The sequence below is a fragment of the Palaemon carinicauda genome, chromosome 16 (genome assembly GCF_036898095.1).
Source record: "Palaemon carinicauda isolate YSFRI2023 chromosome 16, ASM3689809v2, whole genome shotgun sequence".
Lineage (NCBI taxonomy): Eukaryota > Metazoa > Arthropoda > Malacostraca > Decapoda > Palaemonidae > Palaemon > Palaemon carinicauda.
In genome coordinates this window covers 21,389,592-21,407,091 of record NC_090740.1, presented here as the reverse complement: position 1 = coordinate 21,407,091, position 17,500 = coordinate 21,389,592, and the positions used below count along the sequence as shown (strand labels likewise).

Below are 17,500 nucleotides of genomic sequence, written 5' to 3'. Positions count from 1 at the left end.
TCAAAGATGAACTAACGTTTAGTTTATTTATGCTACGCAGTTTGCGCTCTATCGTTACGATAGAGAGAGAGTGTATCACGGTTTCACTTTGCAGAAAGAGTAAATCGATTCTGACGTTTTGTTCATTCTTCTTTCAAAGCTTAAATGTTTTAAATTCTAATTTAAAGGAACTTTTTAATTGAAAAACCTTTCAGTTTTTTCCTTTGGTCAAATAACATGTTTTTTTGACGAAACGTAATTGGGCTCTTCTCTTAGGTGCGAAATCAAGAGAGAAAGAGAGAGAGAGATAGAGACGGAGGGAGAGAGAGGAGAGAAAACGTTCCGTTCAAGCGGGTAACGTTGTTCTCGAGTTACTCTCGTCCCTAGTCTCTGTACGGGGAGAAAGGATAAAACGTTTTTAGTTTTATTCTCGTCCCCAGGCAATGTACGGTGAGAGATTAAAAACGTAGTTTTGAATGAACTAGTGTTTATTCTCTTCCCCAACCACTGAATTTTTTTATCTTAAAAGATGTTTACTGTTTTTTTGCCGGTATTAATATGCATTATACGCCTGATTTCGCATTTACTACCTTTTGATGAGGGTAGAATTGCGTGCTTCAGGTAGAAATCAGTAAAAGTTTCGATTTCAGTGAAATAAGTGCAAAACAGAAAATTTTAGTGATAAAGTGGTATTGCGCAAAGTGTTACAGTGTTGCGTCCGAGGGTTCGTCTGTTCGTGCCTGTCGTTCACCTAGTCCGGGACCTCTTGCAAGCTCCCAAGCCCAGGGGAGTAGTAATGTCGTACGACTTATGGGTTCGAGAGGCCTTGATCAGCGAACAGACGTTTCCCTCTATGGTATCGGGTGTATCTTACCAAGATCTCCCCTACCATAAGGCGAGAGAGACGTTTTTCTCCTCGTCATCCGAAGGCTTTTCGCATAAGAAACCTGTAACAAGGTTTCGAGACCCTTAAGCGAAAGTCAGTCCTTTCAGGCTTTCAGGACAGGTCCAGCGTCCTGGTTGCAGCCATTAGGACAGCTCTGACCCTATGCAGTCATCGGAAAACTGCTCGCCGCCTAACAAAAGCGTAACACAGACTCCGAGAGTCTTTTTTGTTGGCAAAGTGTTGCGGTCACAGACGTTACCCTTGTCTCTTACCGCAACCATTTCCGTTGATCCTTAATGGGTTGTACGGCAAGACATGCAGAATATGCTTGCCTCCCTTATGGAAGACTATTCTGCCGATTAGTCCGTTGAGTCTAGCCGTTTATCTCATCGATATCCCGGCTTTCAGCCAACCTAACGTTCCTTTGTGCATCCTGTTGACGTTGGCGTAGCTAAGTCACGTCAGTCAGGTTGTTTAGAACCATACTCGATGCGGTCTCGTGTGGATTTTCAGCCACATTTGGACGTTAGGCCACTTGCTGATGCTCCTGTTGACGTTCAGGACGTTCGCTAACAATCGGAGTTGACTTGTTTTGACGCTGTGCGTCAACCTCCGCATTCTAGAGTTGTTTTGACTGCTCAGTCTAGGCAGTCAAAGCAGTCTCGAGTGGACGCTGTGCGTCCTCACGCACCTGTTGTTGTTGACAGTTCAGTTGTTGACAGTTCACAGACTGTCAAGCAGTTACATGACGTTGCGTCCTGGTCCGCTACTAATGCACCAGTGTGTGTGGACTCTGCTTGTAAAGCATTGCCACCACGGTAGGTCTCTCCCTTGCTTGAGACTCAGCTTTTATCGGACAAGGTTCCTTTAGATGAGGAAGTTGCTGTTCCCCCTCCTACTGATATTCCCTTGAGGACTCTGTCAGACGGAGAGGAGCCTAAAGCTGCTTAGCCCTCTATGGACTTTAATTAAATCATGCTGATTTTTAAGGATCTTTGTCCGGGTCTTTTTGTAACTGCTGCTCCTCGTTCGCCTAAACGTCAGAGCTTACACTAGGCCTAGCTACTTCGAAGACGTTGTTTATAAGCTAGTGCTCTCTCGCTCTCCTAGAGAGCTTTACGTCTGCTAGGCGACTGGTTTATCACCAGGAGGAGTTTAGGGGATACAGCCTTTGCTTTCCCTTCTTTTAAACTGGCTTATAGAGCGAGAGTCTGATATGACACGAGAGAAGTTCTCGGCTTGGGAGTTCCTGCCTCTGCCCAGATAGACTTCTCAAATCTTGTAGACTCTCCCTGGCGCCTGGCCAGGAGACGCTCCAAGTTTTTTACAGGTCAACTTCACAGCTGTTTTCGAGCCTTTGAAGTTTTGCTGTACAATTATGTCATGCATAAACAAGGCTTTCAGGGATGGAAAGCGGTACCGCCTCAGTCGCTAACCCCGTCTGTTGCCGCACCTGCTCCCGTAGACCCTAAATGGGCTTTGCTGCAAGACATGCAGTCCAAGCTTGCGTCCTTGATAGAGGACTGTTATGCGGAGAAGGTTGCTGCCGAACCTTCTGGCCAACAACCTTCCAACCGGTCGGTTGTGCGTCCTGTTGACGCTGAGGTAACCTTCTCGCGTCTACCAGTTGAGGTGGTTCCTCCACCGATGCGACCCAGTGTGGGTTGCCAGCCGCACGTTGACGTTAAGCGACGCTCGGAGGTGGTTGTTGACGTTCAGGACGTTCAACAACCATCAGAGGTGACTTGTTTTGACGCGGTGCGTCAACCTCAGCAACCCGGTATGGTGTTGACTGCACAACCCAGACGGTCTAGACAGTCTCGGGTGGACGCTGTGCTTCCTCGCGCACCCATGGTTGTTGACAGTTCACAGACTGTGCAGCAATTCCATGACGTTGCGTCCGGCTCCGTCACGCATGCACCAGTGCGACCGGACTCAGCGAGCCAGACGTTGCCCACTCCGTTGCCGTTTCCTCATCAGTTTTCGGATGAGGAACTATCTGATGAGGACGTTGCTGAACAACAAGACGATCAGCCCCCAGAATAGATCAAGCCCTGCTATCCATCCAGAAGATGCTGAAGAAGGAACGCTGCTCAGTCAGGCTGTGGATGAGTCTGGTGGGGACGCTGTCATCCCTGGAACAGTTTGTATCACTAGGAAGACTACTCCTCCGTCCTCTTCAATACCATCTGGCTTTTCACTGGAAAACGGACAAGACGCTAGAAGCGGTCTCGATCCCGATTTCCGGAAAGATAAAGTCTTGTCTGACTTGGTGGAAGGACAATATCAACCTAAGAGAGGGTCTTCCCCTGGCTGTTCAGACTCCCCACCACATTCTCTTCTCGGACGCATCGGACTTGGGCTGGGGCGCGACACTGGACGGTCGGGAATGCTCAGGTCTGTGGAACTCGAGTCAGAGGAGCATGCATATCAACTGCAAGGAGCTGTAGGCAGTTCATCTGGCCTTGAAAAGCTTCGAGTATCTCCTTCCAGGCAAAGTGGTGGAAGTAAACTCGGACAACACCACGGCCTTGGCGTACATCTCCAAACAAGGAGGTACCCACTCACTGACGTTGTACGAGATCGCAAGGGACCTGCTCATCTGGTCAAAAGATCAAGACATCTCCCTAGTAACGAGGTTCATCCAAGGCGACTTGAACGTCAAAGCAGATTGTCTCAGTCGGAAAGGGCAAGTAATTCCAACCGAATGGACCCTCCACAAGGATGTGTGCAAGAGACTTTGGGCCACTTGGGGTAAAACCATCCATAGATCTCTTTGCAACCTCGCTGACCAAGAGGCTTCCAATCTATTGCTCTCCAGTCCCGGACCCAGCAGCAATACATAAAGATGCTTTCCTCCTAGATTGGTCACATCTGAATCTCTACGCATTCCCACCGTTCAAGATTGTCAACAAGGTACTGCAGAAGTTCGCCTCTCACGAAGGGACAAGGTTGACGTTAGTTGCTCCCCTCTGGCCCGCGAGAGAATGGTTCACCGAGATACTTCGATGGTTAGTAGACGTTCCCAGAAATCTTCCTCTAAGGGTAGACCTTCTACGTCAGCCACACGTAAAGAAGGTACTCCAAAGCCTCCACGCTCTCCGTCTGACTGCCTTCAGACTATCGAAAGACTCTCGAGAGCTAGAGGCTTTTCGAAGGAGGCAGCCAGTGCGATTGCTAGAGCAAGGAGAGCGTCTTCCATTAGAGTCTACCAATCGAAGTGGGAAGTCTTCCGAGACTGGTGCAAGTCAGTTTCTGTATCCTCGACCAGTACCTCTGTAGCTCAAATAGCTGATTTTCTCTTATACCTGAGAAAAGGACGATCCCTTTCAGCTCCCACTATCAAGGGCTACAGAAGCATGTTGGCATCGGTCTTCCGGCATAGAGGCTTAGATCTTTCCAACATAAAGATCTGCAAGACCTCCTTAAGTCTTTTGAGAACACCAAGGAGCGTCGTTTGGCTACCCCTGGATGGAATTTAGACGTGGTACTAAGATTCCTCATGTCAGACAGGTTGGAGCCGTTACAATCAGCCTCCCTGAAAGATCTCACTCTTAAGACTCTTTTCCTGGTATGCTTAGCCTCGGCTAAAAGAGTCAGTGAGATTCATGCCTTCAGCAAGAACATCGGATTTTCGTTGGAAAAAGCCACTTGTTCGCTGCAACTTGGTTTTCTAGCCAAAAATGAGCTGCCTTCTCGGCCTTGGCCTAAATCTTTCGATATTCCCAGCTTATCGGAGATCGTAGGCAATGAACTAGAAAGAGTCTTATGCCCTGTTAGAGCTCTTAAGTTCTATTTAAAGCGTACTAAACCTTTACGAGGCCAATCTGAAGCTTTATGGTGTTCAGTTAAGAAACCATCCTTGCCTATGTCAAAGAATGCTTGGTCAGACTTTATCAGATTGTTAATACGAGAAGCTCATTCACATCTGAGTGAGGAAGACCGAACTTTGCTTAAGGTGAAGACGCACGAAGTTAGAGCTGTAACAACTTCCGTGGCCTTTAAGCAAAATATATCTCTGCAAAGTATAATGGACGCAACCTATTGGAGAAGCAAGTCAGTGTTCGCGTTATTTTACTTGAAAGATGTCCAGTCTCTTTACGAGAACTGCTACACACTGGGACCATTCGTAGCAGCGAGTGCAGTAGTGGGTGAGGGCTCAACCACTACAATTCCCTAATTCCATATCCTTTTAATCTGTCTCATGAAATGTTGTTTTTTATGGGTTGTCCGGAAGGCTAAGAAGCCTTTCGCATCCTGGTTGATTTGGCGGGTGGTCAAAGTCATTTCTTGAGAGCGCCCAGATTAGGGGTTTGATGAGGTCCTGTTGTATGGGTTGCAGCCCTTGATACTTCAGCTCCTAGGGGTCTGTCAGCATCCTAAGAGGATCGCGAGGCTCCGTAAGGAAGACGTACTTATAAGGCAGAGTAATCGTCTAAGTCGACTTCCTTACCAGGTACCTATTTATTTTGTTTTTGTTATTTTGATAACTTCTAAAATGAAATAAAAACTCTTAGCTCATAAGATGTAAACATATTTAACTGGTCTCTACCCACCACCCTGGGTGTGAATCAGCTATATATTCACCGGCTAAGTTAAATATTTAAAAATGATAATTTAATTATAAAATAAATTTTTGAATATACTTACCCGGTGAATATAAATTAAACGACCCTCCCTTCCTCCCCAATAGAGACGCAGTGGGATGAGGAGAAAATTGAGTCTTTGTTTACATGGAGTTTGGTATCTGGCCGACAGTTGGCGCTGATGGGCACACCCGCAACCTGTATAGCGATCGCTGGCGAGTTTTTTTGTACAGTTTTTTGTCTGTCGAGCAACAGAGTTGCAGCTATATATTCACCGGGTAAGTATATTCAAAAATTTATTTTATAATTAAAATATCATACTTCTCTACACTATTACAGTACTCTGCAGCCATTCTTCAAATGCCCTCTTTTTCTCTTCCACTTTTACCTTCACTCCTTCATTCCACCATTCACTGCCCTTCCTCATGCTGCCTCCAACAAACTTCTTGCCACTCACATCACTTGCAATCCCAACAAAATTTTCTTTTACTAACTTCCACTCCTCCTCTAAATTACCAGTTTCTCTTACTTTCACTCTGTCATATGCCATTTTTAACCTTTCTTGATACAGTATTCACTTTTTACCCCGGTTTTATTATCTCTTCAACTCTTACTAGCTCCCTTTTACATCCCCCACTCTATTCCCCCACTCTTTTGCTTCAACTAATTTTCCTTCCACCAAAAAATGGTCAGATATACCGTTAGTCATACCCCTAAACACATGCACGTCTTTCAATCTTCAAAACATTCTTTTAGTTATCAACACATATTCCATTCATTATTCCTATGTGTGTATCGTGTAATATCATATGCTTGTAACATAATAATCTTTTATAGGTAACTCTAACATCTGAACAAAGGGAGCGGGTAGAGAGAAACAAAAGATTAGCGGAAGAAAGACGACTTGCACGAATGAGAGAGCAGCAAAATTCCACAGCCGATATTAGTATGGAGTCTGTAGATAACATAACATCTAGTATACCAAGTAAGTTTTTCATTATTACTAGCATTACATATGTTTATTTTTTTTATTTTATGTGAAAATTTACTGAGAAGTTGTAATGGTACATGTACCCATCTTGTATTAACCCTTTTGGCACCAACCTTGATCCCTATCTCAGTGTTTTAGTATCCTCCCCACTCTCAAAAGGTCAATATTAAGGTCTTGAAGTGAACTTCAATTTATGACACTTCAATAGTAATAATTTCATAATGCTTATATCTGTGAATAATGGAGGTCATGAATTTGACTTTCAACACACACACACACACACACACACGCGCGCGCGTATAATGAGAATGACAGATAATTGATGAACATTAGGAATAACAGAATACCCAAGGATTATACTAAATTTTAAGAAATTTACCTAATACAGTACAGTATGTGGCAAATGGGTTGCTAAACTACCTTATATATATATAAATGATTTTATTACTGAAAGTAAATGAGTGATAGAGGAGGATGCTTTAGAAAATGTACTGGAAATTATTTAAGTAGATGATGAGTTTTCACACTTAACAAATTCCTCCTCATCTTCTGCTTGATATATCTTACAGTACTGTAATATCCATCATCATATTCACTGCTGGGTATGAGAGTTGGTCCCTCTTTTTTCAGACATCATCCAAAGTTCCCAGATTACCATCCAAGTAAAGCATAAAATCATCTTCATTGACCAGTGATAAGATGGGTCATTTTAACAAAGTTAATTGCTATAGCAGTAAATATACCTCATAAGGTACAATGAACCATGAAGCAAGATTGCCAAAAATTAAATAAAAAGAGTAAAGTTATTAGAAGAGTGATTCCAATATTTAAAATTCTAGTTATATACTGTATAATGTCAATAGACAGAATTTCAATTAAAAATTTTTTTTATTTATGTTCATATTGCTTTCGTCTCTGGAAGCTTAGAATATCGACGTTACTCCTTAAAATTAAGTAATTTTCTGGTTTCTTTCCTTCCAATATGCTAATGCCTCTAGTAAAGAAATTAACTTACCAGCGATTAACATCAATAACGGGTTGTGCATGTCAGATAGCATCTTCCGTCTCAGTGTTGAAATACTTCCCTATCCTCTTGATGCCACTAATCATTGAGGGGGAGCATGAGCATGTCTATGAACATCATGTTGTATAGAAATAAGAAATTTCTTTATCAAATTTCTATTTATTTCTGAAACTTGCCTTCTCTGATGTTCATGTTGCTGATTACCGCACTTTACAGGTGGTGGGTAACCAGTGAAGGGAAAATATAGGTCATCTGATAATGCCTTGATTTCATTAGTAGTGAAGACTGAGCAGCCTGTTCCAGATGTGTCATACTCATGTATGATTATATGAAATCTCAAACAGAATGGAATGGCATTTTGAATGCTCTTTTGGGCTCGAATTGCACCAGCCATCCGTTGAGATACTACCGCTAGAGGGTTATGAGGCCTTTTGACTGGCCAGACAGTACTACATTGGATCCTTCTCTCTGGTTACGGTTCATTTTCCCTTTGCCTACATACACACACATTTAATAGTCTAGCCTATTTATTACATATTCTCCACTGTCCTCATACACTTGACAACATTGAGATTAGCAAACAATTCTTCCAAATCCGAGGAGTTAACTACTACGCTGTAATTGTTCAGTGGCCACTTTCCTCTTAGTAAGGTAGAAAAGACTCTTTAGCTATGGTAAGCAGCTCTTCTAGGAGAAGGACACTCCAAAATCAAACCATTGTTCTCTCGTCTTGGGTAGTGCCATAGCCTCGGTACCATGGTCTTCCACTCTCTTGGGTTAGAGTTCTCTTGCTTGAGGGTACACTAGAGCACAATATTCTATCTTATTTATCTTCCTCTTGTTTTGTTAAAGTTTTTATAGTTTATGTAGGAGATATTTAATTTAATGTTACTCTTTAAATATTTTATTTTTCCTCAAGTTTGCTTTCCTCACTGGGCTATTTTCCCTGTTGGAGCCCCTGGGCTTATAGCATCCTGCTTTTCCAAATAGGGTTGTAGCCTAGCAAGTAATAATACTTACTTACTTTTACTTTTAGAGGTTTATTTCTCGCCCTCCATCAAACACTAAAGGTCTGTTCAGGCGGGCCTTTTTATTTCCTCTGCTTTCCTTTTCTCAATAATGATGATGATAATAATAATAATAATAATAATAATAAATGTATAATAGTGTTTGAATGAGAAACTAGTCAACATAATTAATAGGCATCTCTTGTGTGCTAAGGCACTGAGTGAAAGACAAATCCTGGTTCTGTGATAATTGTAGATGTGTTTATTTGGAGAAACAGGAGGTATATCATCTGGGTAACAGATAAGATTTAACTTGGAATAACTATACTCAGCTTAGAGCTTTTACTCAGAGAGGTTCAACTGAAAAAGAATAGAATTTAGCTATAATAGAAATCCTTTCTGTTACAACCAAGGGACAAGTGGGGGATACCCTTTAATCTGCACTCTTTGGTGTAGACACAACAGTTCCTCCTTTACCTAAACCAGTTGACTCTGTCACTCACTGTTCAAAGGAAAAGGCAACCCTTTAGGTTCATGTGTTTGACTATAAGCAGAGTATTGAGAAACTGGATCTTCCTCATTCCTGTTTTCCTGAGGCTAAACTAGTTTAGCTTTCCAATCTTGTGAAATTAAAGCCCTCTTGATGGACCTTGTTGGTTATGGAGGTTTAAACCCAAATATTTTTCCTTTGTTATTTATAAAGACGTGTTTTCTTGGCTCCAAAGTTATCTGTTATTTTGTGTAAGAAAGCAAGAAGAGGTTCTTTTAGCACTTGTTGGAGAAATTGGCATATTCGTTTCTAGTAGCTGGATTCAAGCCGATTACTGCCCAGTTTCCATAACTCCCATATCATTTAAAGTTTTTGAACGTCTTTTTGCAAAAGTTCTACTGTAAATAGGTTTTCTGAAGGTACTCATCTGTTCTGTAGTTTGCAGTTTGGTTTTTGTAAAGGCCTTGGGGCATATGATGCCCTTCTTACAATCTCCAGTACTGTACAGAAATCCCTTGATTGTGGTGAGGAACTTCGTATGATTGGCCTTGATTTTAGTGCTGCCTTTGACCGTGTTAATCATGAGGCCCTTGATTTCAAACTCAAACAGTTAGGACTAGGTAGGTTTTAGCACCATTATTGAATTTTTTAGAAATAGATCGCAGATTAGTTGTTGATGGGCACCATAGTGAAAATAAGAATGTGATATATGGTGTTCCTCAGGATAGTGTTCTTGGGCCATTACTTTTCATACGATATACACATGACATGTTGTTTGCCCTAGAAAAAAGATTGTTGCATATGCAAATGATACTACTCTCTTTGCATCAATTCCATCTCCTGAATGTAGATCTGGGGTTACTGAATCCCTTAATAGAGATCTAGCTAAAATTAGTGCATGGTGCAATATATGGGGCACGTAGTTGAATTCTAACAAAATTGTAAGTACAGTAGTTCAAAGACAGTGGCTCGTAAACATCCAGATCTCAGCATTGATAATGTTCCTTTAACTCTGTATGCCTTAAAATTTTAGGTGTGACTCATGACAAAAAATTTATTTTTGAGAAACACATTAGGCCTGTCTCTTCTTCAATTGCACAAAAAATTGGCTTATTGAGAAAGTTTTAAGATTCTCGGTGATCAAGCTATTTTGAAGAAGTGCTTTAATTTTTTCATCCCACCTTGTTTTGAGTATTGTTCTCCTATCTGGTCTTTAGGTGCCCATTCTCATCTTATTTTGTTGGATAGGAACTTGTGGTCTATTAAATTTCTTATTCCTGATGTAGATATTAATCTCTGGCACCGTCGTTCAATTACTTTACAGTAGTTCATTATGCAGGTTGCATAAGATTTTTCATAATTCTGACCATCCTTTACATTCAGATCTTCCTGGACAGTACCATCCTGTGTATACTAGGCATGCGGTTAATTGTAATAATCAGGCCTTCTCCATCATGAGGCTCAATACTGCACAGTATTCTAGAGGTTTTAATTTTACGTGTCACTACCTCGAATTATCAAAAGAGGTAATTGCGTTGTAAGGAAAAGTAGGCTATAACGACATAATGTGAGTAAAAAGGGGATGGGGAAAAGGGTGGGGGAGAGGAACATGGAGTGATACGAGCGTATAGCCTAACCCTCCAAAATCGGGTATAATGCCGACCTGGTCAGGAAGACTAAATTGCTCTAACCAATAATTAGCCCTCCAAAATCAGGTATAATGCTGACCTGGTCAGGTAATACAATTGACTAAAAGATATAAACCCATAAGGTTTAAATCGTGTCCTAACCCCCTAAACAGATCGCTTCACACTGAATGAAAACTTTAGTCTTCCGTAGAAGGCTAAAGGAGGGATTCTACTGGATAGCATACTCGTATAATTATTACAATGTAAACGTCTTAAACTAGATATAATATATGTATATCAAAAGGGGAACTCACTGGCGTAGGCTACCTTCCGAAGCCGCATACGGCCCGCTCGGGTAGGCTAACCACATAAACGTTAAAATAGCCTAACTAATACTCAAACCTTAATAAACTTAAATAACTATAATTAATCATTGTATAAGATGTCTAGAGCTAAATAACAACACTACAATTAGTATGAGGAACTAATTGGAAGTCGTCAAGTAAGCATGAAGCTCTCGGAGGTAGCGACTCCAAAATGGCTGCCAGGGGAGAGGCATCATATGACACTGTACGAGACTAAAATGAACAATATTATCAAAATTTACGAGTGTCGCTACCTCAGCTCATCAAAATTGATAATTGCAATACTTAACTTGGGAGTAGGAGTCTTCAGAAGCTCAGACATCTTCACTAAACACAAAATAAGGATTCGAACACAAGAATGCGTGTTGACTATCACGGTGCTAAGTTAGGAATGATGGGAGAAGCATGGGTAGTGGTAGGGGGGGGGGGCAGTAATCGGATGTAGAACGGCACCTCGTAGTAACGGGGTATGTTGAGGAAGGAGAAGACTAATTGGTAAGGGACCTCTGATAGTGGTTTTAACACGGCTCGGTTACTATACTGACACCCTATAAGGGTGAGCGAGCTGGGTATATTCCTGGCATTCCATGCAACTTATTTCTCTGGTATATTTAGCTGTATTTATACCTTAGAAATGGTGTTATAAGAAGCATTTCACAGAGCGACACAGGTTGAGCCCAGAAATAGATTTTTCCTTCATCAAAATCCCTTTATTCCAGCTGTGACAAGTTGTGGAATGGTCTTCCTAATTGGGTAGTTGAATCGGTAGAGCTTAAAAAGTTTAAACTTGCAGTAAATGTTTTTATATTGAACAGACTGATGTAAGTCTCTCTTTGTAGTTTATATATGAAAAAACTTAATATTGGTACTGTTCTTAAAGTATTTTTTTTTTTTTTTCATACAGTATTCATTTTCATGTTTCCTTTCCTTACCGGGCTATTTTTCCCTGTTGGAGCCCTTGGGCTTATAGCATCCTGCTTTTCCAGCTAGGGTTGTAGCTTGGCTAGTAATAGTAATAATAAAGGGGTTGAAAATTCACTTACATAACATTATCATTCTCTTATTCACTCCCATGTTGTGTAACTGAATTTGCTGTGCTACATATGGTCCTACATAATTCAATGTTTTTTTTTTTTCAGTAAAGGTGTACTCACAATTACATTAGTGTTAATGCATCTTAACTGAAGACATTAAACCATTTAGTTATATGAATCCAATGCAGCATAGCTTACTCAGGGGAAAGTGAGTTGAGACTGATGCTCATATATAAGTGAATATCCATTACTGTAGTTGTATAATTTGGGCCCTTTGTATTGCTAAATATTTGTAGAGTACCTGTACAGTAGATCTTTCTGAGTACGTAATACTGTATATACTTATAAGGAAATACTGTACAGTAAGTGTGCCTTTCTTGCCGTTTATATGTTGAATATTTATTTGAATATACTGGAATGAAATTTCCAATTAATAGTCTTGCTGTTAAAATAAGTAATGCCTTTTTTTTTTTTTTTTTTTTTTTTTTTTTTTAAAACAAACCCACAGGAAGGATGTTGAACCGTTGGCTTCTGAAAAAGTTAAAATTATTTTATAATTCTTCAAGGCTTCATCAGATATAAGAAGATAACTAATGGGTTTATTTGTATTCCTAGGTGTTGGAGCCAGTGCTGACCAAGTTGAAGATTCTTCTGCATTAATAGAAACTGAAGAAAACAGTCAGGCTCCTTGCACACCAAAAGATCCCAAGCTTTATGGAAGTCCAATGATTGCAGAAGGTACAAGTTTTATTTCAACTTAGAATATTTCATTTTAATTGTTCATCACGTCTCTTTGTAGTTTGTTTATTTTCTGGTTTCCTTTCCTCACAGGGCTACTTTCCCTGTTGGAACCCTTGTAGGTTTTATGAAAGGGAAGTCCTGGAGGACTACAAAGAAGCCTAATTCTAAAAATATATTAAAGAAGATTTTCACAAGTTTTACTGCATTGACTTTGAAATTTTGTTCAAATACATGGATGTTCTCTTCTTATAGACAAGTTTCTTCAATAAGTTCAGATAGCTAGTGAAGGTTTGTTTATAATAACCCTTTGAGTGACCACATTTGTCCAAATGACTTGCCTTTCAACCCTGCCCCCCCCCCTCTTTTTTTTTTTAACATATCTTAATCGAAGAGTCTAGAGATAGGACTTTGTAACATCTCTCATTGTATGTCCTAACTGAATAAATTTCCTCTCTATTCCTATATAGATTTACATATTTTTAAAATTTTCTTGTATGCAAACAATAAAACTAGAAAAAACTGGTAATTACCGGACATAAAACGGCGTCCAACTGAGGGACGTAAATATGTCCACGGACTTAGAGTTTGAGACTACAGTATACTGTATTTGTGGACTCATTATTTTATTAAAGTAATGGTCTGTCCCTACTAGAATAACCAAAATATTACTAAGTGCTATGGTTGAAATGATATCAAGAGGTTTATACCCACTGAATAGTTTTCAATGACAAGATTAACTAATGGTTCATTTCTTTTCTTTTTTTAGATACAGGAGCTAGAGCAGACAAAGTTGAAGATTCTTCTGCACTCATGGAAACGGAAGACATTGTAGATAAACATAGTGGAGAATATGATCAGACTTGTACATCACAAGTTTCTAAGCTACACGAAACCCCAGTGATTGAAGAAGGCACAGGGTCAGTAAAGTCATCCTTTTGTAGGAGCAGTGAAAGGCCAAAGGAGCAGAAAACTGATATAGACAATTTACCAACTAGTAATACTAATGGTGCCTTGGATAACAAATCTGTTAATAATATCCGGATTTCATCACAAGAAAAATCTGAAGACAATTCGGAAGAGACAGGTCTAGTAATTGATAGTGGAAATGAAGAGGAAAAAGAAAAGGAAAAATCAGAAGACAAGTTAGAAGAGACAGGGCTAGTAATTGATAGTGGAAATGAAGAGGAAAAAGAAAAGGAAAAATCAGAAGACAAGTTAGAAGAGACAGGGCTAGTAATTGATAGTGAAAAGGAAGAGGAAAAAGAAAAGGAAAAATCAGAAGACAAGTTAGAAGAGACAGGGCTAGTAATTGATAGTGAAAAGGAAGAGGAACAAGAAGAAAATTTATGTACTGAAGAAGATATGCTAACTATGCTAGAGGATGATATATGATGTACTGCTAACATAGTTTTTCTTACATTTAGTTTTAAATATACGTTTACTCGGCAATGCTTTGAAGAGTCTCATTGATTTTACCATATATATTTTGTGTCCTCTCATTTATTGTATTAAAATTATAAATTATGTACCAGTGTTTTCTGTGTTCACTCACAAGAGTCCAGGTTATCAGATACTCAACATGATATGGACTAACTAAAAATTTAGATGGCCAAAGTTGAAAGGGAGATTTCTATTTTGAGGATAGAATGTGTGTTCATATCCACACCTATAAAGTCCTGTTAACTTGCTCAAAATAACTTGGTAGATCAATAAATTTAAGCTGTGTCTGGATAGGGTTGAAGTGACAGAACTTACATTACTTGGACTGAAAAATATGTGGGACTACCAGAAGATTAGCATTTTTAAGGAATTGTAATATCTGTAGTAGTAATAGTAAATGAAATAGCCTATATCATACACTTGAGCTCTAAGAAGCAATTTTGTCAACACTAGTCTAAAATTTGGGGATAATATAGCAAAATAATAGAGAAACAGGACTGGGTAAAAAAACTAACAGACTGCTTACTCTTGATGGCTTTGGGTGGGGTAATCCATTCTGTTTACTAATAATATATTTGGGAGATGCAAAGGTTTAGAGGTGTTTGAAGAGATACTTTCAAGCGATAATAGATATGGTATGGAGAGATTGCTTAGGTAAAGAGTAGAAGGTCCTTTTGCAGAAAAATCTCACGACTATTTTCTTTATCAACCAAGTTCAAGACAGAAGCCTAAAATCTGATAGTTTGTGTTCCAAAACCTTTGAAAAAAGCTATGCTAGAAGTTGCTGGTGGAGACTTTTTGTTCAGAGATCAGTGAAATGCAAGAGTAAAGGAAATCTCCAATAAATTAGAATTTTATGAAACTGTCCACACGATCGAGCATGCCCGGCGGGCAAACAGTGATACCAGGCCACAATAGTTAGTGAAAAGGAGGGTTGATTAAGTCAGAAGCGAGAAAACTAAGGGTAGGGATCTGGCAACACTGTATGATGCCAGATCCCTGTCTGTGGTTTTCCCGCTTCCGACGTCATTAACCCTCATTCTATCTATTGTGGTCTGGTATTACTGTTTGCCCGTCGGGCATGCTCGATCGTGTGGTCAGGGCTAAAGATCCCTGCCATAATGCTAAACTCAACTCAGCTTGGCAGGAATTTCTGGGGGGCTGCTTGGATCTACAAAGGAAATTGGCTGCCTTGTTTTTGGAAAGACTGAAAAACTTGGAAAGTAGAATGATGGGAAACTTAATGATTAACTCTAACGCAAACCTTTGTCCTTTAATACGAGTACAATTTCAGCGAATCTGTTGAACGGTTATTAGAATTATCATGAGGTGTTGGTAGTTACTGCCAAGTGATGGGCAAGCCCCAACCCGTCAGCTCACCAAGTAGTCAGTTTGATTTCAGCCGTTGATGTGTACTAAAGTACTGTACAGTATTTTCGGCCCTTTCAACCAAACTTGAAGGAAACATAATTACTCATAAGCTTCTCCCTGTGAGAAATGTGAGTGGTATGTCCTACCATTGACAAGCATATAGTAGAGTAAGGAAGAAATCTAATCTTGAATCCTCTCACAGGTCTTTCTTGAAGTTTAGGAAGTCAAAGATCTCTTCCTCCTGCCCTTAGACTGTTCACCTGTCGGCCTCCTGTGGGATTAGTGCAAAGAAAAGCAACTGTCTCAACCTGACCAGAGGACAGGCTAGGGAGGGGAAAGCCCTACTTGTCTTCTGAGAAACAGATGGACTTTCTACCAAAAGAAAGCCCGTTAAATATTTTTCAGATGTTGACCTTGGTGACGATGGCCTGAGGTCATTATGACCTTTGGATTTGTAAGTTACAGTATTCCCTCACTTAACAAATTTATTCTTACTATTAAACACTTAAAATTAAAAATGCTTTTTTTTATTATTTTTGTCTTTTGAATTTTTTTTAAGATTTTTTTTTAGAACTTAAAAAATTACTCTTTTTATAGCTTTTTTAATAGAATCACTATTATCATCATTGCTTTCTGACTTCTCTTTTGAAGAAATATCTATCCAAAGAAGCACGTTTCTGACGTTTCCTCAATATATTTCTAAAATGACTCATACACTGGTCATTAACACTCTCCATAAGACTACCTGTGCGAAGTTTTTCTGGACGTTTTTTTTTTCAATGAAACTCGTAAGGTTTTTATACCAACCGATAGCTTCCCTTATTTCTGCCGATGTCGTTTCTTCAGTCTCGCCCTCGCCACCACTAGAGCTGTGCTCTTCTTGAATGATGGTCAACTGCATTGCCTCCAACTCCTTCAAGTCTTCAGTCGTAAGCTCCTCCCTGTACTCCTCGATAAGGTTCTGGACGTCAGCCTCACCGACAACAAGCCCCATGAACCTCCCGATTGAAATTTCCTCAACATCACCCTCGGGCAGGATCATCAACGGCCTTGTCTTCGGTTGAGGGATCGAAACCTTTGAAGTCTCGTTCTGCCACAACAGCTGGCCACAGTTTCTTCCATGAGGAGTTCAAGGTGCGCCGTGAAACCTCATTCCAAGCTTTGTCGATCATCTTCAGGCATTGAACGATGTCAAAGTGCTCCTTCCAAAATTAACGGAGGGTGAGTTGAGTGCTTTCGGTCACTTCGAAGAATCTTTTGAACAGATGCTTCATGTAAAGCTTCTTAAAGTTGGCAATCACTTGCTGGTCCATAGGCTGGAGGAGAGGGGTGGTGTTTGGTGGCAGATAGAGAACCTTGATGAAGGAGAAGTCAGGATGAATGATGTCCTCGAGGCCAGGAGGGTGAGCAAGGGCATTGTCCAGTACCAGGAGACATTTGAGAGGAAGATTGTTCTCTTCTAAAAAGTTCTTGACAGCAGGACCGAAGCAGATGTTTATCCACTCAATAAATATGGTCCTCGTGACCCAGGCCATGGCATTAGACTTCCAAAATACCGAGAGCCTCTCCTTTGTGATATTTTGTTCCTTGAAGGCACGAGGATTCTCCGAGTGGTATACCAGTAGGGGCTTAAGTTTTAAGTCCCCACTGGCATTTGCACAAAAAGCGAGCGTAAGTCTGTCCTTCATCGGTTTTTGGCCAGAAGTTTCTTTTCTTCAGCTGTGATATATGTACGGCGGGGCATTTTCTTCCAGAAAAGGCCAGTTTTATCACAGTTAAACACTTGCTGAGGAATGTAAGCTTCTCTGGAAATTACTTTCTCAAACTTCTTGAGGAATTCTTCTGCTGCTTGCTTGTCAGAACTGGCCGCCTCTCTATGCCTGACGACTGGGTGAATACCAATCCTCTTCCTAAAATGATAAAACCGTAACGTGAAAAAAACGTAAGCTGGGGACACC

The 17,500-nt window shown here is 40.4% G+C and overlaps 1 protein-coding gene across 3 annotated transcripts in view; it reads left to right on the top strand.

Annotated features, from left to right (window-relative positions):
• Nucleotides 1–14,182, top strand: part of LOC137655692 (TIMELESS-interacting protein) — a 53,235-nt gene extending 39,053 nt beyond the window's left edge. For 2 of the 3 annotated variants that reach the window (XM_068389658.1, XM_068389660.1), the window contains exons 6-8: nucleotides 6,289–6,436; nucleotides 12,606–12,728; nucleotides 13,498–14,182. In XM_068389658.1, coding sequence (XP_068245759.1) covers nucleotides 6,289–6,436; nucleotides 12,606–12,728; nucleotides 13,498–14,123 — 897 coding nt within the window. In that variant the 3' untranslated portion in view covers nucleotides 14,124–14,182. The remainder of the gene's footprint in view (nucleotides 1–6,288; nucleotides 6,437–12,605; nucleotides 12,729–13,497) is intronic. The other variant, XM_068389661.1, reaches the window with a different exon arrangement.
• Nucleotides 14,183–17,500: the final 3,318 nt, after the last annotated feature.